The 24,083-nt window shown below is 40.2% G+C and overlaps 2 protein-coding genes and 1 non-coding gene across 5 annotated transcripts in view; all 3 read right to left on the bottom strand.

Annotated features, from left to right (window-relative positions):
- Positions 1–2,543, bottom strand: part of kirrel1a (kirre like nephrin family adhesion molecule 1a) — a 53,335-nt gene extending 50,792 nt beyond the window's left edge. For all 3 annotated transcript variants that reach the window (XM_032583056.1, XM_032583059.1, XM_032583057.1), the window contains exon 1: positions 2,207–2,543. In XM_032583056.1, coding sequence (XP_032438947.1) covers positions 2,207–2,252 — 46 coding nt within the window. In that variant the 5' untranslated portion in view covers positions 2,253–2,543. The remainder of the gene's footprint in view (positions 1–2,206) is intronic.
- A 2,564-nt stretch (positions 2,544–5,107) lies between these two features.
- Positions 5,108–5,181, bottom strand: trnar-ucu (transfer RNA arginine (anticodon UCU)). Its single transcript has one exon. It is a non-coding gene; the product is annotated as a tRNA-Arg (tRNA).
- A 4,601-nt stretch (positions 5,182–9,782) lies between these two features.
- On the bottom strand, positions 9,783–22,876 carry il13ra1 (interleukin 13 receptor, alpha 1). Its single transcript, XM_032583597.1, has 10 exons — positions 22,620–22,876; positions 21,872–22,017; positions 19,574–19,709; positions 19,390–19,489; positions 14,703–14,893; positions 14,395–14,525; positions 13,402–13,528; positions 13,032–13,119; positions 11,778–11,853; positions 9,783–11,603 (listed from the first exon to the last, which is right to left on the bottom strand). The coding sequence occupies exons 1-10, from the start codon at positions 22,681–22,683 to the stop codon at positions 11,508–11,510; spliced, it is 1,155 nt and encodes a 384-aa protein (XP_032439488.1). The 5' UTR covers positions 22,684–22,876; the 3' UTR covers positions 9,783–11,507.
- Positions 22,877–24,083: the final 1,207 nt, after the last annotated feature.

Raw genomic sequence — 24,083 nt, 5'->3', positions numbered from 1 at the left:
GAAATTACCTAACTTTTATTCATCATTCAATGCCAGCTCCCACACAGAAGTGTCACACCAGTCCCTGGTAGGTCTTTGCACAGCAATGTTCCCTAAAGAAATAATCAGATTTTTCAATTTCCTACCATCTGATCACCGCTCAGGGACAATCTCTAATATAAATCAGGAAAAAACAAAGAGTTCAATTAGAGCTAAATGCAAATGTCAAATCAGCTGATTAGAAACTGGTGCGTCACAATGCACTAGATTGTTTATGAGGTTTCTGTCATTTTCTTTTTCATTGGAGCCATCGCTGCCCCTGTTGGACTCATTAACATTGCGCAATAGAACCATTAAATCTGATCAACCAACCAACCGGAGTAACGCAGTACTGTCAGCAGCAGATCATTCCGGGGTCCGCTCCAGAACACACAGGGTGCCAAATGGCCCACCTGTATGGAGCAGGCCTCTGTCCGAGTCAGCACTTCAGGTGCACCACTGCCCCGAGGCCAGCCCTGGGGCCCTGAGGCTCATCAGTAAGTTAAGGCAGAGAGTTTGCAAAGATTGATTATGCAGTAACATTTAACAGCTGTGTTAATGGCGGCACTTGCTTGAGAGTTGCCACCGAGGGTGGCTTCTAGATGCAAGGACGGGATACAGAGTAGTCTCTCCTGGAACAGAGACACGCTGGAAGTAGGCATGGCTGTAGCTCTGCTACTGACTTTAAACAAAGCATTCTGAAGCTTTAATTAGCGCCTCTGCTAATAACCACCCAATCATTGGGGGACAATTACGTACGTGCAAATTATAGGCCAGGTTATAGTGTTATACTGGTCTAATGAAGATGAACGCTTGGAGGAAAAGATGCTCCTGAACTAAAAACACAGGGACATGTGTGTGTGGGACTTCACAGACGGAACAAAATCAGCCTGCCGATAATCTGGTCTGGAGGAAAGCCGGCGTGGGTAAATACCTCTGTATGTGACAGGAGTAATAACCAGATTATGGAGTCGTGGCATCGCATTGAGACAAAGACAAAAGGATACACATGTACGGAGGCTGAGCCATCGGCAGACAAAGTGAGGGAGCGGCTGCCAGAGTGTCACACGTAACGCCACCAACAACCTTATTTTGTCGATGAAAACCAACTCCATTCCTCAAAGCTGCTTCTCATGTGAGTCTTTATCCAGAACCACGGCGGCCGTCTGGGTGCCGAGCAGAGCCAAGCAGATAGAGCCTGGCAGACACGGTGACATCATCTCTTTCTATACCTTGCTTTCCCTGAACACGCCCCCCCCCCCCCCCCCCCCTCCGTGCCCCCACTCCCTCCACCCTACCTATGATGGCGGGCCGGTCGGCGTGCACGCTCCCGGCTGCCTGAGGTATACACAATGAGGCGGAATTAAAAATAATAATAAAAGGCAAAAATATGCAGATGTGGCTCAATCAAACAGGTAGCTCGGGGGAAATGACAAGCATCCTCTCCTCTTCTCTCAGCCTCCTGTCTCCTAGCAACTGGGCTCCAGCTGTGATTGTCATAAGCCAATAAATAGCCTACCTGGCGCCCCATTGTGTGCAGAAGGTACAAGAGGCAGGGCAGGGGAGGGTGAGCGAGGCAGATGCACTGGTGCACACAGGCAGCCCCTTTGTGCACAGAGTGAAATGAAGGCCCACAGGTAGGAGCCCGCGAGGGCAGGGGTGTGTGATGTGGGAGGGGGCAGATTGGTTAGCAGGAGCCTCTCTCTGTCTCTGGTCAATCACTGTCATTCCCGTCACGTCCTCACCGCCTCACTATACCACTTGCCCGTTTGAGGAAACGGACGCCTTCGCTCACGTGCACAGAGGTCATTTAGGCCGGTGCCGCGCGCCGACATATAAGTCCCGTTTAGCGCACACGCACGCAGCCACGTCGACCGCAAATTGAGACACCCCGCGAGACACAAGAACGAAGTTTAACATCCTTGCTCAGGGTGGCCAAGCGCGTGCGCGCGCAGTGTCACGCGCCGAAGGTGATCCATCGCTGCGACGCCTACATGGGAATGCTGTGAAATCATACAAAATGCCCCCCCGCCCCCCCTCCAACATCCCTTTATCCTCCAAACCGACCCTCCACTCCCTTCCAGGACGAACAGGTCAGTCGAGCCTTCAGAATGTTACAGTAAATTATTAAACTGGTACATCACGTTATCACCATAACCACAGAGAGTAATTGTAAATACAGCCTTACCGGTGTGGAGACTGAACGCCAAACTCAGGAGCAGCAGCCTCTGCATGGTTCAGCCGACCAATAAGTCCGTTATTGGCTCAGACCTCCGTGCGGACAGCATCAAAAAGCGGGAGTTTTCGGACTTCTAACAGTGACTCCGGAGCCAACTACAACCTCCAGCGGCGCTCCTCCACATCTGTCCCCTCCAGACTCGGCTCGGACTGGTTTGCGTTTACACCATCGTTCGCCCCTGTTTTGCTCCTCTTTCTTTCCTGGTTTCTTTTCACCTCTCTCCTCTGCTCTCCGGCGACGGTCCGTTTTCTACTTCGCTCCGGCGCGACAAGCGTGCGGCAATGACTTCTCTTCTCAAACTTCCGTTCCTGACTTTCAAAATAAAACTCAAACGAAAGCAGTTGGTTTTAGGTGTTATTTTCGACAGCGCGCACATTTTGAGAATAAAAGGCCCAGAATAAAATAGTAATACAGAATAAAAAAAATAAAAAAAAGAACTCTGACTTCGCTAAACTCAAGGATGAACACTGTTCATCTGGATATTCCTGGTTTACACATGATCATAACAAAAAATCAGTTGTTCCGAAAATGTTGATTCTACCTGAAGGAAGAATATCTGACGCAATGTTAATGAGACTTTCTCAAAAGGAAACCAGCTTTTCAAAGTATTGTTTTTCCTTGTATATTCATCGAAAGTGGAATGAAAAGTGGAAGGAAAATCTGTGGTAAAAAAGAAAAGTGTACAAGTAACACGGATAAGATAATAGAGCAAATTCTGGCAATATAACAGGATGTTTCAGAGTGTTTTATGCTAATTATGTTTTTTATTTTTATTTTTAATTACAATAAATTGACATGGTTTTCAGAAGGAAAACATTTCAGTGTTAAAAACGGATATTTTTATTGGGATTATTTAATATTCCACATTCATCAGAAACTTAGTTTTTGGTTTTTGTTACAATAACAGGGGGAAAAAAAACATAACTAAATTCAATTAAATATACAATTTGACCATATGAGTTTGTCTTTTAAGTTGAATTCCTGAGATATACTGCATTTTAATAATAGTATAGTATAATAAGATGTACAAATACACATCCATCCATCCCTTGTCCCTAGTGGGGTCAGGAGGTGCTGGTGTCTATCTTCAATGAGCGTTCTGGGCGAGAGGCGGGGTTCACCCTGGACAGGTCGCCGGTCTGTCGCAGGGCAACACAGAGACAGACAGAACAAACAACCATACACACACACACTCACACCTACGGAGAATTTAGAGAGACCAATTAACCTGACAGTCATGTTTTTGGACTGTGGGAAGATGCCGGAGTACCCGGAGAGAACCCACCATGCACACGGAGAACATGCAAACTCCATGCAGAAAGACCCCGGGGCCCGGAATCAAACCCAGGACCTTCTTGCTGAAAGGCAACAGCTCTACTAACTGCGCCACTGTGCAGCCCACAAGTACACATTTAATACAAAAATATAAATAAAAAAAAGTATAATAAAAGAGTATACTTAATGTTGATTTTTTTTTTCAAATGTAAACTGAATTACCAGACCTTATTTTGTGGGATTATTTAAATTCAACAGCCTGGCTATTATTCTTTCTTCAGTATTTTTTTTTTTCTCGTCAATCAAAAATAAAACATAAATATTGAAATGTTTTCATTTTTATTTTTATTTCATTTATTAAGATGAGTGAAATAAAGTTCACTAAACGTGACCACGGTCTGCTTCCTGTGTCGTATTCGTTTTTTCTGACTTGACGTCATATTCTCACTAGCGGCGCATTCCTTTTTCTCCCACACACACTAGTTTACACCCCCCTTTCCCCCCTTTACTTCTTAAAATAACGTGGGTACACTTAAAAAATGTTAACTAATAAGTAATAGATGCGTTCATAAACTATGTGTGTGCTTTGACATCACACTATTCAGTGTCCAGTGTAACCTTTGGCCATGACATCATCGTGGATTAAGATTAACCGGATTAAAATATGTAGAAATGCTCTGTCGTAGGTGAACTGAAGTGAGAGTTCAACGCCGGTAGCAGGCATAGAAACAAACAAACAAACAAACAAACAAACAAACAAAATGCACCTGTCTCTTTCAAATTGACGTTGACTATTTAGCACGGTGACGTCAATGTGATGAAACGGCGCGAGCACATGACGGATGGACAGGCCTTGTCCTCATTCCTGTCATTTAATGTAGGCTGTCCTGATGGAGTCCCCTGAAAGAGGAGCCGTCTCCGCGTTGAGACGCTCTCTGTCGGACACTGGTGCTGGAGCGCCCTCTAGCGTCGCTGCCGCCATCCGAAGAAATGTCAGATCTGCCCCTGGAACGGCCGCATCCACAGTCTGTGTAAACCCGCGGTCACAGGAAGAGCTTTGGCAAGAGATGCGCCCGGAGCAAACCTGTCTTAAAACGTGAGCCCTTCAATTAAAGGGAGCTACTACTTCCGTCCACCTTTCAAGCCTTTAAGGGATGGAGTAAAAACAAAAAATTAATTTGAAATGACTACATTTTATTTGGAAAATATTATTTCTTACAGCAGGATGTTATGTTTTTTTTAGTAGATCACAAAATGATGCCATCTTAAAATCAACAGACAGACATAAATTCCATACACACTATCAGAAAGATTGACTTGTATGTGTGTGAATGACACACACACACAAGTCTTTTTTTTCAGAGACGAGAAAAAATAGACTGAACCAGTTCATTGCAGAAAAAAAAATAACTATGAGTCTCGTGTGTTCATTTATACCCAGGCATTATGTGTGTCGCTTTCACTGCAGACCAAATACCATGAAAAGCATCACTACAAGGTGTAATTTTTTTTTCAGAGAATAGATGTGACAGAAAAACAATCGCAGAACCTGCCATGTTGGCATGCAGAGTGACCCATCTCTGCCGGGACTCGAACCCGGAGCCTCTGGATTAGAAGTCCAGCGCGCTATTCCATTGCGCCACAGAGACTGCGCCAGCCAATCACGCATCCAACACGAGTTAGATTCATAGCATCCTCGCCGATCTCTGCATCCCCGCAGCATCAGGACCATTTTTAGCCGACATATTGGCACTGCTCAGGTTGGCCACCAGGGGGAGCTGCCGCCCTATTTGTCAGCTAGTCAATGTGCAACGGGAAGTTAAGCGTTTGAGTCAAGAAAGTAAAATTCTAAATATATTTAACACGAGCAAAGCTTTTGTTTTGTACGTCTCTTAACAGGAAGCTTTGTATCAAAGTGCCTGAATTCAAAGTAGTTTGAAAACCTCACACTGCCACAATGGGGATTTCGGTGCATTGTATTTATCTGAGGGAATTTCGGGGGTTTCCAGGCCAAAAACCTGGGAGAAACATGTAAACGGTAGCTCTATGAAGCACAGCAAAGACTGGTGAGAAACTTTCATCAGAGGAGTTATGAAAAGGCCAAATATTTTGCAAACAAGTACGATTTCTTAGGTGCATTTTATTTCCGACTTGTCACACAGAAAGGAGGCGCTGATTGCTCCAGCATTGCATCAGAACCACCTTCCTTACCTCTCATATTATTTCGGTGGATAGTCTGATGTACAGTTGCTGATCTATATCTGGACTGGAGGTACAGCAGAGTTATAAAGTCCTGGCAGTGTAGACTGTGGGTGTTAATTTTGGGCTTTTAATGAGATGCTTATACAACATGAAACTTTAAAAAAGGGAGTAAATCCCATCTCATTATTGGGGGAGGGTCAGAGGGTGGAAGGGTTCTGCAAGGTTACAGTGAAATGGGACGTAAAATGTGGTTACATTTTTTTTATTATGTTCAAGCTACAGGACCAAAAGTAGGTAAGTAGCAATGCATATCAAATGTGTTTCTCTCAGTAAACAACCCACTGAGACCTGGAGAAGTCAAACTAAGATTCAAATGTTGTTTAGATAAGAGTTTGGTTCAGTGTCACCGATCTTGTCTCTGCTACACCTTTACAAAAACATAAGCCTTTGACTAAAAACACGTTTTAATGAGTAACTCCACTTAATAAAATTCCTCAAATGTCGATTTATTGCAGTGGCTCTTAATACAAGTTATGTGTTATTTAAATTACACCTTAGGTTGCTTTAAGCTTTTTGTTGTTGTTTTTTTCCATCTCCTGGATGGCAGAGAGCCCATAAATATGTAGAAATTGAAAATCTGGGAAGTCCCATAACTTAAACTTTCCACCCATAGGTACAAACTCTTAAATTTAGTATTGTAGATTCTGAAATGCTTTCAGTTGTTTGTTGTTCCACATCACAGGAAGATCTACTCAAATAAATCACTCCAAAGCCCGAAACTAGTCCGGTCAGAAAAATGTCTGACCTCAAAAGGAGCCAACTTGGGGGGAAAAAAAATAATAGAACCCTTAAATCTTCCAGGTTTATAGAAACCCAGGAAGTCATCTCATACATGCGTTCTGAAAGGCCTCAAAGTGTCACAGCTCTAGGTGTGAACACCAAAACTGTCAGGTCCAACTTTCAAGAAGTACAGATTAGAGTCAGTTTAAAATTAGTTGTCAAGAGTAAAGGACTCTAGACAGGTGAGAATAAAACAACTTGCGCACCTTCCAAGAAAACAATATGTAGTGCAAACTACCAACTATTACACCATAGTGACGCATGAAGATGACAGCATCATAGTTGGGAAATGCCTACATTAATCCAAATTGAAGGTTAGTTCTTTTGAAAGACTAGATTAGAACATTTAAGCTGACGCTCCAAGCATACCGCTACGTTTAAAACTCAAGCAGCTTTAGGTTTCGGTCTTGGCTTTGATCTTGCTTTTCTAGAAATGTGCTTCTGTCGTTCTAAAACGCACTACGGTCAAACCACAGATGATCAAAGGCTGCTGCACTCAAAACATCACCAGTTCAAACTCGACGAGCTAAAGCTGTTCTGTTGTGCAGACTGAGCACCAACGAAGCTGTCATAGAAAGTTTCTCGTAACTAATTCAAGACACATTTTCCCCAAGTCAAAGTGGATTTTTGCCCTCCTTTTAATTTTGCACTATTCTAATTCAGTGTTCTGACAAAAATAAGGAACAATTCCAAAGTCAGTTGTCCTTCTGTGGAAATATGCTACTTTTAGTCATGTCATTTCTCTCAGAAATTATGCTCTTTTCCTACTGGAAAGTCCCTTGAACATCAGAATACGCTGACATTTTGTATACTTCCTTTATTTTAAAACATTCAGGAGTTTCTGACACGATCCACTTTTATTGTCTAATACTTTCCCTTGAGAAGAACAGAAACGGCTCAGGGGCCAGTTTTACCTTCGGCTGAGACCAACACTCAAACACTGAAGACCTGATCCACCTTCACATTGTCCCCTTCAGACCAAAGAGTTAATGTGCTTATAGTGCAACTTGCAGAAGTGAGATTGCTAAATAGTTTCAGTGGAATTTAATGGTTGGAACGTTTTGTTTTGTTTTTCTTGATAATTTTCAGCTAAAGCAGAAGACAGTGATGGGCCGGTGCAGAAAACCTCTAACTGTGAACCTCAAGGTTCTGACGACTGGCTGACATGTTTAGTCTCTGCCAATTCTCTAACATTTACACACATAAACAACATTACTGGTAACCTTCAGTTGATGACCAAAGGCCCATGATGGTCACTGAAAAAACTTGAAACTGACAAAAAATGATGATAGTAATAATACAAATATTTCTCCAGACCTGTTCATTTAAAAAAATAAAATAAAATGAAATTGTAGAAATACAATTCAGAAACTATGTCTAATTTTCATTAATTTTCTGTACTTTTTTTTTGTTTCAAGTCATTTTAATGCTCCTGATTAACAAAATAACAACGTGTGTGTTTGCTTTCTTCATGTTTGTAACTCGAGTCTCTTCAACTGTGGTCAATTCTTCTTTTAAAACAAAATTAGCAAAAGAGTTTACCAGTAAAAATTATTTATAAAATGAGACACCAGAAATTAACCAAACTAAATACAGCCTCATACAAATCACACCTATTTTGCGTTTTTCTTAAAAGGTTATTTTATTCACATTTTTTTGAAGGACAAAAAAAAAAAAAAAGTACATTCTTGCCAAGATGTGGAAGCATACTTTGAAAGTTGGTGTGTAACATGGTACGATACAGCTAGCAGCTACTTAATTAGCATAGCTAAAAAGAAAGAAGCACCAAAAAAAAACAAAAAAACATAACTGTAAACTAAAGTTATCTCACTGACATTAAACATTTGACTACATTGTTGGGGGCGGGTGGGGATAGAGGGTGGAGGAATAGGGAAGGTTGTTGCTGCTACCAATGCATATTCACAACATAACTAATGGGAGCCATGTTTCTTCAAAGCACTTCAAAAAACAAATACAATCATTCCTCTGTTGAGATCAGCTTGATCATAAAAAAAAGATATAAAAATACATATAAGGCTTTACTTTAAAACAAATACACCCACAGTTTGTGTGTGTGTGTGTGTGTGTGTGTGTGCAAGTATACAGATTCCAGTTGTAAAAGAGACCCAACTGAGTTTTAAGGCATTTACAAACAGCTCCACTGATGAATCACACAAAGCATGTCATCCAAATCCACACTAAATATCTCCAAACTGGAAAGCTGCCAGAACAGAAACACAAGAAAAGTAACAGTTTCAGACGTTGGGGGAGGGGAAAGAGGGTTGGTCCATGATGGAAATCTTTGGAAGACTTAAAGCTAGTAAAAAAAAAAAAGTTCACTTAGCATCTTCAATATAATAATAATAATATGTATGTATATATATCCAGTACAGACCAAAAGTTTGGACACACCTTTCTAATTCAGTGGGTTTTCTTTATTTTCATGACTATTTATAAGGCAATAAATCCCACTTATTAACCTGACAGGGCACACCTATGAAGTGAAAACCATTTCAGGTGACTACCTGTTGAAGCTCATCAAGAAAATGCAGAGTGTGTGCAAAGCAGTAATCACAGCTAAAGGTTGCTACTTTGAAGAAACTAGAATATAAGGGCTATTTTCAGTTGTTTTACACTTTTTTGTTTAGTGCATATTTCCACATGTTATTCATAGTTTTGATGCCTTCAGTGTGAATCTACAATGTCAATAGTCATGAAAATAAAGGAAACTCATTGAATTAAAAGGTGTGTCCAAACTTTTGGTCTGTACTGTATATATATATATATCTTCATATCTCCAATACAAATCTCAAAAGGCTCATTTACATGAGGTCTGGTTCAATTCGAACATTTTGTGCCATAAAAGCTCTGATTTTGTTCTAGAGGGGAGAAAAAGTTAAATGAATACTTAAAAAAAAATTTTTTTTTTAAAGATTTCAGTTATCATGTTATTATACTTTTGGTAAGAAGTAGTTGAAAAAAATTTAAATGTTGAAATATTTGGTAATTTGGCAGTAACTTGAACGTATAAAGGTTGATTCTTGCAGTTTTAGGTGCCCAGTTCTGAACAGAGGTGATGAGGTAACTGCTGGCATTTGGGAGGGAGAAACAAGGGAACTGCCTGGATGCCAAGTCCATGATAAACCTACCAATAAGCTGGCACTAACGCTCTTTGGCAGTACTAACTCATCAAATTAATACCTTTTTTCCCTCCCAAAGTGTTTTATCAAAAACTTTCTCGCCTTTTCTTTTTATTCTCTACACCTGTGATTTCAGCCACTGTGCAGACACCTGCCATCCACAGAAGTATTCTCATGAGTCTGAGGTAGTTGGACTCATCGGTGGCGGTGATGAGAGATAACACAGGCTTGTGTTAATACATGGAACGTGAAAAACCACTTGGAACCCAAAGTGGTGACACTAAAGTGCTGGTTGGGGACTTGAACAGGTCCAAGAGCCTCCATGACCCCTGTTGACATTCAAGGGGTCACGACAGAAAAGGTATGAGTAACTGGAGGTCATGTGGGGGGGTGTACTTGGACAATAAATCAGACTTGCCTAAAAAATGCAAATATGATTTAAAAAGGAGGGTCAGAGCTATTTCGTCTTTCTGAACAGGCCCGGGCACCGGAACGTCTGCCGGAAGATGCTGAGGATGTTCTACGAGTCGGTGGTGGTCAGTGCCGCCATGTTTGTTGAGGCGGAAAGGCCAGTTGTGTCGTAAGAGAGGAACTAGAATCTCTGGGCGTGGTGTTGGAGAGGAGAACGTTGTCCAGAGTTAGGACTCTCTGACACTGAATGAGCTCAGTGGGAATATCCTTTTTCTTCTTTAAATGTTTTTCTTACCATCTTACATTTGTTAACGTTTAGTCAGGTGTTTGGTTTTGTAACCCTGAGAATTTTCCCGCATTTATGGATCTGATTCTTGCAGATTATTGTCACAACTGACCCCGCACCAAATCTGGCCTTAATGCAGCCAAGGAGGCGTGTGTATCGCCCTAATGTTGGTTCACACACACCTCACACGTCCCATCGATTGTATTCAAAGCACTTTGCCGCCGGATAACATTTGGAGTCGTGTGCATTTACGGCTACAGTAGATTTGCTGGGTTTGCAGACTGCATACCTAGATTTATATCTGTGTACAGGGTGTAAAAATGATTGAATGAATTTAGCAGCTTCTCGTAAGTAATGGAATATAATTCATCTTTTTATGCAGCTGTCAAGAAATTCAAGCAGAAAGAGTGTAGCATTTTCCAACCGTTTCCAGGATAACTACCCTTCCCACTGTGAGCTGGAAATGTTTCTCTTCCCATTTCATATGTGCAAATAAAAAAAACAAACTCTTTACACAAAGATGGCGTACAGTACTGGGTCCCTCTGGTTTCATGACATAAAAAGAGCCAAGAGTAGGAAAAAATAATACAAGAATTTGTGGTACATTGTTGGATTCTGGTCTGGGAACTCTTCAAAAAAAAAAAGAAATCCCATCTACAAATGTTCATGGTGTGCCTCAGCTGGACATGGAAACCAGATTTGTTATAAAACAAAACACCGCAAGCTGGGGATAAATAATGAATCTCTTTCAGTCTGCATCTCATATGGCTGCGGCTGAGTAGGAACAGCTGCATGCGTCAGAAGGATCTCCAAGGAAAGGTCCTGACTTTCAGTTCAGTGACCCCTTAGTGCAAAGCGACCGAATCTCAGGCATTTCCGTGAAAACAAGCAGCCGCTGAGTGAATCTGTTCAGAAACAGCGGTCCATTTTCTTCTTCTGCTGTATCAACATAGCAAAGCTTGGCCTTCTAATCTACAGTCACCTAAGATTACTTTTTTGCAAAGTTTCGTAAAACTGGACTCAGAATCAGGTCTCCGTGTTAATGCCAATATGATTTCTTGCTTCAGAGGAAGAGTGCGCTGACAGCGGAGGAGTTTCAACAGTCTGGTTTGGTGGTCTGCGCGTCTTTCACCACCGTGACGGTACAGTTCTCTTGTTCCTCTGGCGGGACGTACAACTTGCGAAAAAAGCTCTGAGAAAAGGAAGAGGCACCCGAAAGAAGAAAGTGTTAGTCCAAATATACCAAAGGCTTCCTGAAATAGTGCTGTTAGCGGCAACGGTGTCAAAAACACAGAGACTAACGCTAGAATTAGTAACACTTCCCACGGTAGTGCAATACCTCCTTCCCCCCCCCCCGTCTTTTTACCTCATTGTTGTTTTCGATAACATCTTTGAAGAAGTTCGAAGGTACTGGAATTTTGGGGAAAATATGTTTCTTATACCTGTGCAGAAAGAACTTTGTTTCAAAGGGAAACATAGAGCCAACCATGATACCTAAGTATAACATTTCTTCAATTTTTCCACATTAAACTCACAAACTTCAATGTAGTTCATTGTTCATTGGGATTTTATGGAATGGGCCAACAACATATAGGTAAAAAAATAAAATAAAGAAAGAAAGAAAAGCGTGGCGTGCATTAGACATGACAAAGCCTGCTTTGTCGTGTCTCCCCTACTCCAACATCTCCAGGCTCCTAACCATGCAGATTTAAGCAGTGAAGATGTTATACAGGACATATAATTGACCGTATAATTGCACAATTTGACATTTTGAAAATAAATTTGATTTGAAAAAAAACCCCAAAACAAAACAAAAAAACTCATTTGTCACTAAAAGATTTTCCCGCTAGAATTGGGTGGGCTCGTTTTGGCCGTATCAAAATTGACGCCTTTCACAAAACTGCAATGGAAACACTTTTTTGCCGTCGCACGAGTCACACTATCAACAACTGGACGTTTGCCACTGGCGCAAACCACACGCCAGAAGAAGACAACAGGATGTAGTGGGAGGAAGACGGCGCAGCATGTTTTTAAATGAATTACTGCGTGAACAAGCCTATTCACGTGTGATTTTAACTGCCTTGGTGGAAACACCGCAACTGCGGAATTGTGGGGGGGGGGGGGGTTTGACATTGGTGGAATTTTGACAAGGTTTTGTGCACATTTGTAATGGAAACGCAGCTGGTGCTGCCTGGAAATTGATTAGATAGCATGTCATGCCTTTAGCAGTTTATTTATTACTGAACATCCTTCCTGCCCATCGTCTACAACGACTCTTTGAGGGTTGAAATGAGGTACAACATTTAATTACCGTTTGGGATAAATATTTTTGAATTGAATTGAACGGAGTTAAATTGAATTACTATATTGTAGATGTTTTTTTCAGAATAAGCCAAAATGTCCAAGACCTACATCTTTAGCAACAGTTAAACAAAAAAAAAGTTCTACAAATGCTAACTCAACACCCACATTATGCTTTACTTTGTGTTGGCCGGTCAGACTAAATCCCACTGAAGTACATTGGAGCTAACGGTTGACATGTGACATTTTTAACAAGCCGATGGGTGTGATTAGTTTTGCGAGGCAATGTGACATAAAAAAGTTTCAAAAAAAGTCTTACCTCAGCAAACACGCAATGGAGATAGCTGCCAGAATAACTAGCAGGGCAAAGATGATGACGTACACCGAGAACAAACCCCGATCAGGACCTGTAAATAAATGCATCAGGATGATCAGTCAGCAAACATAATAAAGGGATATCTGATGATTATTGGCAAATTTTAAGTACATTTGATTTTACGAGAAAGTTTAAACACAACCTAGAAAGATAAAGAGGCGAGTCGTGGTACTATCCTAACACCAAGGTCATTGTAAAAGCTAATGATTTGAGTTTGCAGTGTAGGTTGTAGAGGTGATATAAATGACAGAAGATCCCTTCACAATAAGAAAGAAAAACAAAATTATTAAAAGAGAAAGAAATACAACTGTACCAAAACACTTCTCATCGGTTGGAGGCGAGTCGCCAAATTTGCTCTTGGCTTGAATCTTCATGCAGTACTGACAGGAAGGGTCCCGCTCCAGCGTGTAGGAATGTCCGAATGCAGACAATGTTTTCTGCTAAAAGTAGACAAATAAACCTCAATTTGACCCAATGGCAGCATCAGATGAAGTGCCCGGGGCCTCCAGCGTTCTTTAAAAAGGCTTATGATATCCAAACATATACCAGGTTTGATTTAGTCATAGTACTTCAACAGTCTGATGCAGTTTCATGGAAAGCTGTGCAACAGAAGCTAAGATATTAGTCCAAGAATCTCCAAGAATTTTATGGTAACTGATGAATCTAAGCATGGAATCCAAAAGAAGGAATTTCACGTTTTGGTTTTTAGGAAATTGTATGCATGTAGAGCATTGAAACAAACAACCCTGGAAACACTAAAAGAAGAACTCTTTAACACAGCGGTCCTTGACCTTTCATCCATTGGACAATGAACCACTGAGAACAGTACTGATGGATTCATACTGACACTAAATGACTTAAAGTCAGCAGCTGGCCCTGGATTTTATTTACACGTATCAGACTAAAAGAGGCATTTTTCATTTATCAGATTTTCATTTTGAAAAAAATAAACGTAATACTACGTATCATTTTCTTGTACATGGTATCACATACCGTGTACATGGAAATGCTAAGGTGCTACCTTCACATCATATTACATCTGACCTTGAAAGACTTCAGGCCTTGACCATCAAATTAATCTTGAAATTATGACTCGCATGTTCTATTTGTTTATATGTGGCTCTGTACTGTCCATGTTTTGTTCTTGTACGTTTCTTTTTTGAAATAAAGTTATTGGGGGTAAAAAGTGGAAGTGTGCCCAACATGGCTGTAAAGTCTGCAAAACACCTTTGTGTCCTTTTCTACACCCTACCATAACACCAGGTTCCACTGTGAAACATACAAATGTACGTGTTTAATGTCTTACCTCTTTTCCATTTATGGTGTAATCTATTTTGAATGTCCATGAATCTAAACTTAGCATGTCTGGAGGAGTCCAGCTGATGGTGAAATTGCTCTTATTTTCTTTGACTGTCCATTCAAGGGCAGCTGGTTTTACTTTGCAGGCAAAAAAAAAAAAAAAAAAAAAAAAAAACACATGCAAGGGATTACTGACATAGTAAAGCTTTTCAGGTTTTTCACAGAATTATTATTTTTTAAATCACACATTCTGGCACCATTAGAATATAACTGCCAAAACAGAGGGAACAAAATGGAACAACCAGCTTTACTAACCTTTTAATTTGTCCCAATGGAAGGTGTTCCGAACAACTTTGTTGTTCACTGTTGCATTAAACAGCATCTTAATGCTCATACTTGTCGTCGCATTCAAGTCACACCCAGACTTCACACCACCAGTGTAACTGTACGATGAGCATTCTCGCAGTATCTCTGCCGAGCCTTTGTGAGAGAGCTGATCGTTCAATCTTAAAACAAAAGGTGGGGGAAATAAACGATTACTTTCGTGCATCAAAGAATGACAAAAATCACATAATATGAAATGAAATTGTACAAATGTGAGAATAAAGTCACAGCATTCCCAGAATGAAGTCACAATATTACAAAAATAAAGTCAAAATAATATGAGTATGTAGTATAAAGTTGAAATAATACGAGGACAACTATACTTTATTATTGTATTTTTCTTGCAATATCAATTTCTTCTCTTATGACTCAATTCTCATAAAACTGTGACTTTACTCTCGTAATTATTTTTTTTTCTTTTTTGTTAGCATGGCTCCAATACTCTGTGGTGTCCTTATGGCTGCTGCACTAGATATTCCAAGAGAAACACACGTGTGAGACTGTGATGTGAGAGAACGAGGGGACGTGTGAGCCAAAAGAGATGGCAAAGAAAAGAGCAGATGCAGCCAGAACTGTCTCATTCTCCAATCCAAAACGTTTAGGCTCTTCAAATCTGGCTAATTCAATCAGTGGCAAAAGTCTTACGATGGCAATTTACAACTCCTTTGTGAAGATTGGAAGAATCTCAGAATCTGACATGAGGGATGGGTTATATACGGAAAACATTTTAATCAGCGACACAACAAATCGCAGGAACTTCTTCAGAAGGAATGAGACTCCAAGCAGATGGGATGGATAAATCTGATCTCATGGAGCAACACCCTATCTCAATCGAACGCCAGATATAACTTCAAATGTATTAAGATGCACAGTAGAAAACGCCTTGGCACTAGAAACTAATGCAGTCTTTCTTATTTCTGCTTTTACAGATGCAGCCAATAGCCACAAATTAAAATAGATGGTTGCTTTGCAAACACCAGCCGGTACTGTCTGAAAGCTGCACTATGTACCTTTTATGAAAAAATATATATATAATTCTTTTTTTTTTTTTTACATATTTGTTGAAACTGTCACTGTGTTGTGACAGTGTAACATAAGACTGATAATCTGTGAAAAAAAAATTAGAGCTCCTCTGTCTTCTCCCAGTGAAACAATCAATCAAAGGTCGTGAATGCTAATGCTAGTTAGCATGGCCATCCGTGATGGTGGATGAACAGTTTTCCTGTAACAGCGAGTTGTTTCTTTACCATTAGCACATTTACCAGGGCGTTCACGACGTTGATTGACAGCGCTAAGACCCGCCTCCTCCCCCTAATTGGTTATCTTTGGTCAGGAGCGCTTTGTTACAATAGTAACAAAGCGCAGTACAAAAGTAGTACAATAGCGCAATAGACAATAGTAGCTCAGGGAGGAACTTCATCTTTTCACAGATTATCTGTCTCATGCTATACTGTCACAACATGCTGACAGTTTTAAGAGATATGTAAAAGTCATATTTGTTATTAATGTTACATACTGGAGCTTTAAGTAGCATGACGGCTGAGTGTTTCAGCTTCTCAAGCTCCAATTTCTTTGGAATATTTTAGAATACATCAACAAACCGGCAAATTTCTCACAAAAAGTTTGGAGTTAACATTCCATAAAAATGTCTGCCAACGGATGACTCTACGAGCACGGAACACACTTTTTAAACTCTAATAAATTTGACAACAGCCAATTGCACAAATTAAATAGAACAAACGAATCATACATGAATTCACATTGGCACAGACAGGAGAGGTGTGCCGCAGGATTCCTAAGAAGCAATTACGTCTGGGTTCCTGCTTCCCTGAGACAAAGCCCTCAATCATCACTGCAACCATAAAGTTTGTGACAACCAACAGTCATTCTGGCTCAACCAGCAGGACGACAGCAAGGTCACGTTCAACACAAGCTGCAGTCAACCTTGTCTTGCTAAAGACACCACAGGCCTACACAGGCGGTGTATTTACTCAACATTACTCCGACCGGAATGTGAAGAGCACTTAGGGGTAAGCAGCGTGTCTTCCTCAAAGTCTTATTCATTGAAACTTGAGCAACGCCCAGTGAGCTGCAACTTCTGCTTTTGATAAAAGCTTCTTTTAGATGAAAATCAACTCAAAGTACAATCAGCAATTAAAGGGCAGTATGAGCTTCTCATTGTATAACATGGCTTAACTAGTCAGGTGATCTGCTTTGGGTATTTTGTGGACAACAGCTGGGCTGATCACCCTTCGCGTGCGTTTCATTTTGAACTGTCCCAGCATCAAAAACAGAATAAGTTTACATTAGGAAGAAGAATTTTTTTTTTTTTTTTAATTTGCTGAAAAGTTTATTTTTTAGAGATTCGAGCTTCTTGCATTCCATTAGGCCACATAACTGAGCTCTCCACCTGTAGATTTTGCAGCGGTAACTGAGCAGATGTGGACGCTGTACAGAAACAACACTAGACCTACAGTAGGTGTCCAGGTGTCGCTCGACAGAAGCCTGTGCTTCTCAGTTGCCTTTTGTATTTGCATGGAGAGCGGACATCTGATCCTTCAGGACTGATTTGAATGCGAGGCGCAGACGCTGCTAAATGGAACCGGCAGGGAATTAAGGAGCCTGGCAAGCAAATGTAGAGGGTTGTGTCCCCCTTTAACTGCTCTGGGTGATAACGGTGCAGCTGCCGGCTCATAGAGGGACCGACCGACCTCTACAGCCGCATCGTAGAACCACCATTTGGAACAAAAGTCTTAAAAATGGGGGTCGTGTTAAATGTCCTCAACTTCAGAGGAAAGAAAAACACTGAGGTTATTTGGTGTGGGGAATCGAATCCTATTATTGGTTCAGAATCTATCATCCAATATGTTTGGTTTTCTGCGCCCAGTAATTATATTGGCATAGTTGTGAAAGCGAGAACTTACCAATTACCGAAGGAATCTCCACTTTTATCGCTATTAGTTTACACATCATCAGTCCAAGACGTGGACTGTAACTGGGAACAGACGGACTCTCTGGTCTTCATGCTGCAGACGTCTGATTATTAATTTAGATGTTTCGGTCATATTGGAACCAGCTTTCAAATATCTAAAGCCGTTTAGTCAACCACTCATGTTTTCTTCAAAGATCTAAGTTTAAACATCTTTTTTATTTTTATATGTAAATGACCTTGATCTCCTTTGACTTATTGCCAAACAGATTTTGCAACAATGACGATGAATATTTGCGGGAAAGCAAACGCAGATGGAGCCTGTTTTTCTCCGTCTAGGTTAATAAAGGGGAACCATTCTAAATGCCATCCGCCCCCAACACAACCCCCACCTGATCAAGGCAGAAGATTAGCTCAGCTTTTTTTTTCCACATTAAAAGGAAGTCATCACTTGAGTTGATGCTATTTGATCAAAACATGCAGGATTTTTTTTGTGAAGTATAGAACTCTTGAATTGGTGTGGACTGTGGCCTTTAGTTTACAGCACTGGTTGATATTTAGAACTGCTCTTTCAGTTCACTGTGACGGTTACATTTGCATATATATTTTTTTTCTTTATGTGTGCGTTTCCCAGCTGCAGGACTACTGGCCGCTGAGGCAGTTTTCTGGGGGGTGGTTTTGTAGATTTGCATGATGCCAGATGGGTAGCACACGCCTGTAATGTGGGATGGACCCCACACCCAACTGGTGAGGGACAGCATGGTGTGTTTGGATGACTGGGTTCGGTTTAAAAAAATTAAATAAAAAATTCATACTCCTTCTTTCACTCAGATGTCAAAATCTGCATGAAGCTACCAGAAATTGTAAACTTTAAACTGCTTTATTCTGATATGATGGATTCATGGTGGTAAGAAATCGCTTCCCCCTCTCCCTGCACAGAACTCCATTCGCGTATGGAGGGTGTATGACGCTGTGTACCAGTTTCTCCTCTAAAGGCCCTGAAGACCTTGTCAGAGTGACTCACTGAAATCAACCTTTAGCTAGATAGCAATACTTTTTTATTTTATATGTCAACTTTACTAGTAGAATATCCTTGTGTTCGCATGTGAAAACACAAAATCTTACCAAGTATTTTTGGTGAGATTCTAGTACTAGTATTTTAGTACATTTGAAGAAATAATAAATAATAATAATAATAATAATAATAATAATAATAATAATAAAAAGACTTGCAAGTAATGTTTCAGCAAGAAATAAGAGTTTGTTTTAGATCAATAATTAGATAATATTGATGAAAATTAACTAGTTTCACAGGAAGATTATTTAATTTGCAATATGGGAAAAATGTCTTGTTATAATGTTATATAGACTTATAATCAGTTCCTATTTCCTGATGAAAAGTTACGTGTAAGTCAGTTTGGTCTTATTTCAAGTGTACAAAAACATTGGCAGTAGAAACTAGACCAAAAATACTTGAGATTTTGTGTTTTTGCAGTCCTGGTTTTTACTGAACAAAGCCAAGCTACCAGATTAGCCTTTGCTAAAGTTTATCATCTTACATTTTTGCGGAGGGGGGCACAGTCTGGCTGTGATGCAACCAAAGCAGCTCGGTATGAATCAGGAAGTGTTGCAAGCCTACACTTTGCAAAATGTCTGATCAAAAAATATTCATTGCACACACAGACGTACTGATAGAAGAAACGCAGCTCTGGAGTTGTCCTGACGGGGGACCAGGAGCAGTGGCCTCGTTTGGCAGGTTTTATGTAGAAATCCAACGACTTCACCAGATCTGAGACACATTTTGACCAGATTGTTATAAACCAATGCATTTACCCTCTGTAGTAATGCGTTATGTTAAGTGCAAATGTCCTACCTGGGTAAGATATATTCAAAAATGCTGGTTCACTTCGGTTACCGGGACAAACTGTTTCCAAACAGTAACTTAGAAGTCCTCCCTCCATGTACAGCGTGCCATCATCAAAAGATGTAGACTTGCCTTCGATAGGCTCCTATCAAAAGGGAGACAAACGCCTTAAACACAGCCGCAGACAGAAACAGGCGTCTATTCAGAAGGAATAATCCCAGTTGGATAAAATGTGGTCCACAGAAACAAAGAGCCTTGTTTCTAGCCACAGTCACTGGAGAGTTTGGCCAGTGGAAACACTCCAGACAGGTCAGGGGTAAAGATGTGGAAACGTTTAAAGCACATTTAGCAGGTCAAGTAATATCATTAGCTTTGAAAATCTCACAATGAAGTGTATGTTTATTATAGTTGTCCATTAGGCGATCCAAACGACTTGTGGGTGGAACAAAGGTTCCCTTTCCAGTAGGACTACTCCTCCCTCTACACTCTTCCAAACACAAATCCCTAACACACCTCCATAGTGGAACTCGTCCAATGTCTGGTTGAATGGTTTACGGACAATAACCTGGTTTTAAAAAAACAAGAGGCTACCGTGGGCTAGTAGGAATACAACGATTTTGTTGGTCGCAAAGATACGAAGTGGAAAAGGTCGGTTCCATTAAGTTCCTGGGTCTTCACGTCAGCGAAGATTTGACATCTTCAAATCTTCGCTGATTTGGAGATGTCGCTAACCTAGTGAAGAAGGTTTAGCAAAAACTCTTCATCCTGAGGTGACTCAAAAAGCCCAGTTGCACCATCTTACCCACTCGCTGCGTTTCCATCAACCATAAAATTGTGCAAACTGGAATTACGAAAATAAATTTGCTTAAAGGAAACGTGACAATTTCAAAGAACTCATGTTTTTTTTTTGCTAAAAAAAAAGTTTTTACGCAAGGATGAGGGTACTTGTCAGCCATATTGAAATTTGTGTGAACCGCAATGGAAACACGGTTTTGACATTATGCAAGTCATGTCAGTTTCCCTGTAGCAATAGCAACACACACAATAGCAAATGGATTCAACAATTTCGAATGATAAAACTCTACGATGCTGTGGAGTCGACCGCGCTTTATCCAAAGAGGCCAAGATATACGAACATGCGCATTGCTGCTGTATGCAAACTGAAGTTTGTGACGTGAAAAAAGTGCTTCCATTGCAGTTTTGTCAGACATGCAAATTTTAATGCAGCCTAAAAACCACCTCATCTTGGTGCAAACATCTGTTTTCGAAAAACATGAACTTTTTCAAAGTTGCAGGGTTTCCATTAAGCAAATTTAATTCCGTAATTCTGGTCTGGGCAATTTTGCGGTCAATAGAAATTAATCTATTGATTGGCTTGGAATGGAAACTGAAGTATATATTTTTTTTTAAAGTGTCTTTGTAAGCACTTTTATTGCTTTATCATTTTTATTTTTAATCTTAAATTGAATATAAAAATTGATTTTTGTGTCATTTTAGTCCAAGTTGACTTAAACAAAATGAGCCATTATTAATTAATTTTCTAAGCTACAGAGAAGTAATTGTTAGGGAAACACAGATAAGAAAATTTTGGCCAGTATTGATATCCGATATTAATACTGCTGTTCTGGCAGTATTAACCAATATCTTATTTGATCCAAATTTTTATGGGGGGACTTGATTAGTCATCAGCATAATTGATAGAATATTTGATTACTAACAATAATTGTTTACAACAGTTTTGGTAAGGCATTCTTCTTCTGCACTAAGCATAGAGCCAGGACTCCAATGACTGAAACATATTCTAGAATTAAAGTAGCCTTGCACACAAACCAGCATAAAGATTTAAAGACAATTTTAGAAAAAAATATGAGTGTGTAGATGTGTGTGAAATAAAACTTATTGGAAAAAAAAGCAAAAGCAAAAGCTGTCAAGACAAAACCACGTTTCATTTCAGATAAACTGGGCTGGTCGCATACAATCCCAATAAAGCACATTCAATTTAGCACGACCTTGAAAGAATTAATGGGTTTTAGACAATGGACGGAACTGACAAACAGGCCAAAGGTTAGAATACAATAGAACGGCATTGTAAATAAAGAAAAACAAAAATGGTTTTTGATGTTCACATAATCTAAAAATGCCATTTTCACTCTGCAGATATGTTTACAGCTTTGTGTTTACATTGCAAGCACCACAACCCCTGATGTTCGCTTGTATCATTTAATGCATGGAACTGCAATTGTCACTTTTTAAAAAAAAAAAAAAAAAGATGTTTTCTTGTAAACATTTTTTTTTTTGCTGACTTACAAATACTCTTTCCTCTTTGTGGTTCTTTTCGATCTTTCCCTCATAGTGGCAGTTTGCCATGGAGTGCGGAGGCGGCTCCCAGGTGAGCTCTGGGGTGAACTCATTAATCCAACGCAGGGACAAGTTGTGGGGAGGCAAAATCTGCCCTGAAAGGGAAAACGGACAAGAGACCCAAATGTGATTATATAGGATTTATTCATTGTCTTCACAGCATTTTATTTTTCCTAATGAATTTTGGAAAAAACTTCCAGGAAGCTACATCTAAAAAAAAAAAAATCCCTCACAGACCTGGGATAGAACATCCTGGTAAACATCGCGGCTAATTTTAGCCAATGATTGGGAGGTGAAAATAACAGAGGAAGAGCAACATTCCTACCTCACAGCTAACAGATGTCTGTCTTATACTCTTTTTTTAGTACTATTATCATTATCATTATTAGTATTATTATTATTTTTTAGGAAGTAAGAGATTCTACTCCGAAGTAACCACTTCACCTTTTTAAAACCCATGTAACGAGGTCTAAAACTTTTTTTGTGATAATTGTTGGTGTCAGTTCCCTTTAAGCACAATAAACCTGTGATTCATTTCCTATTTCCCCAAGTTCATCCGGGAATTAATGCCAGCACTGACATGACGTCACTACGGGGAAACAGAAGACTGAGAAAACAGTTGAAAGACTTAAAAGAACAAGAATATAACGTCACCAAACATTAGGCTCGCACTGCGGCGTATGTAAGAGTCTCTTACCTGTTGCGGGTTTGGCCGCAAGAGACAAACAAACAAAAGCGACGAACTCCAAGCACCGAAACATCCTGTTGATACAGTTGAACGCGGTTTGTCTTTTTCTTATTTTCTCATTCTCTCCTCGTGCCGCTCAGTGTGAATAAAGACCTTCACTGTCTCACGACAGACTGACGCTAAACAAAACACACACACACACAGAGAGAGAGAGAGAGAGAGAGAGAGAGAGAGAGAGAGAGAGAGAGAGAGAGAGAGCGAGCAGCGCAAGTTCGCTTTCGCTTCCAACTTCTTTAAAGGGGGAAGGCGTAAGAAGTTCTGGAGGCTGGAAGTTGGAGGTGGGCGGCGACGTTCTTTTTCTTTCTTTCTTTCTTTTTAAGTAGAAATGCGAGCAGTCTGCGGGTCAGAATATCAGTGTGCATCCAGCTGATAATAAGTAATGAAGGCCTGGGCATGCACTGGCTTGAGCATTGCGGTATTTTAATCCATAATGGCGTAGTGTGTTACTATAGTAACCTTTGAGACTACGGTCCCACCTCTCTTCAGGTCATTGACTTCTGTAGTTCTGCAGTTCTGGGCCGATCCCTCACCTGTCTCATAATCATTAATAATTCAAGATGTGAGCCTCCGTCTGAGACAGACTGATCGTCATCTTGAGTTCCTTCCATTTTCTAATAATTGGATAGTTGTTGCCGTCTCACAAAGCCGTTTGCCTGTTGCCCTGTAGCCCGTCCCAGTCATGTGCAGGTCTATAATTTGTCGCTGGTGTCCTTGGACACCCCTTTGGTCTTGCCTATGGTGGATGGGTTTGAGTCTGACTGATTGATTGGACAGGAGTGTTTTGTACAGGTAACGAGCTCAAACTGGTGCAGTTAACACAGGGAACCAGTAGAGGATTGGTGGGCTTTGTAAAAACATATTAATAGGTCTGTTAGAGCCAGAAGTCCATGCTGCCCATCTCTGCAGTCAGAGGGCTAATTATTATGAGTAGTTGTGAGCTGACAGTATCTGGTAAAATGGAGCACATAATTAAAAGAAACACAGCAAGTAGTCATATGTTCACCCTAACTCTTGACCTCAGCCTTAACTGAGGTTAAATGTAAAAAAAAGTCAACTACAAATTTTGGAAGCAAATATTGACAGTTCAATACATTTCCAAATTATTATATTGTCTTTGGTCTAATGTGTATTTTTGTCACTGTGGCTCAGCTAATTAAGAGCTCAGTGTGTTCTGATCTTTGGATGATTGTGTTGTGATTTACTTAATCACAACACAATGTGATTAAACTTAATACCTTAATACCTACAGAACTTAAGGTATTAAGTTCTGTAGGTATTTTTGTATTTAGTTTGGATCTTTGTGTTTATTATTGTTTGAAAGGTAGCTATGCGAGTCCTTTGTCTTTAGTTTCTTAGGTTAATCTTGTGTTTTGTTCTTTGTGTGTTTGGATTTGTTTCTCTTCGATCACTGTT

This window comes from Xiphophorus hellerii, chromosome 14, assembly GCF_003331165.1.
Source record: "Xiphophorus hellerii strain 12219 chromosome 14, Xiphophorus_hellerii-4.1, whole genome shotgun sequence".
NCBI classification, from domain to species: Eukaryota; Metazoa; Chordata; class Actinopteri; order Cyprinodontiformes; family Poeciliidae; genus Xiphophorus; species Xiphophorus hellerii.
The sequence above is the reverse complement of the archived record's forward strand: the minus strand, read 5'-3'. Positions and strand labels throughout refer to the sequence as shown.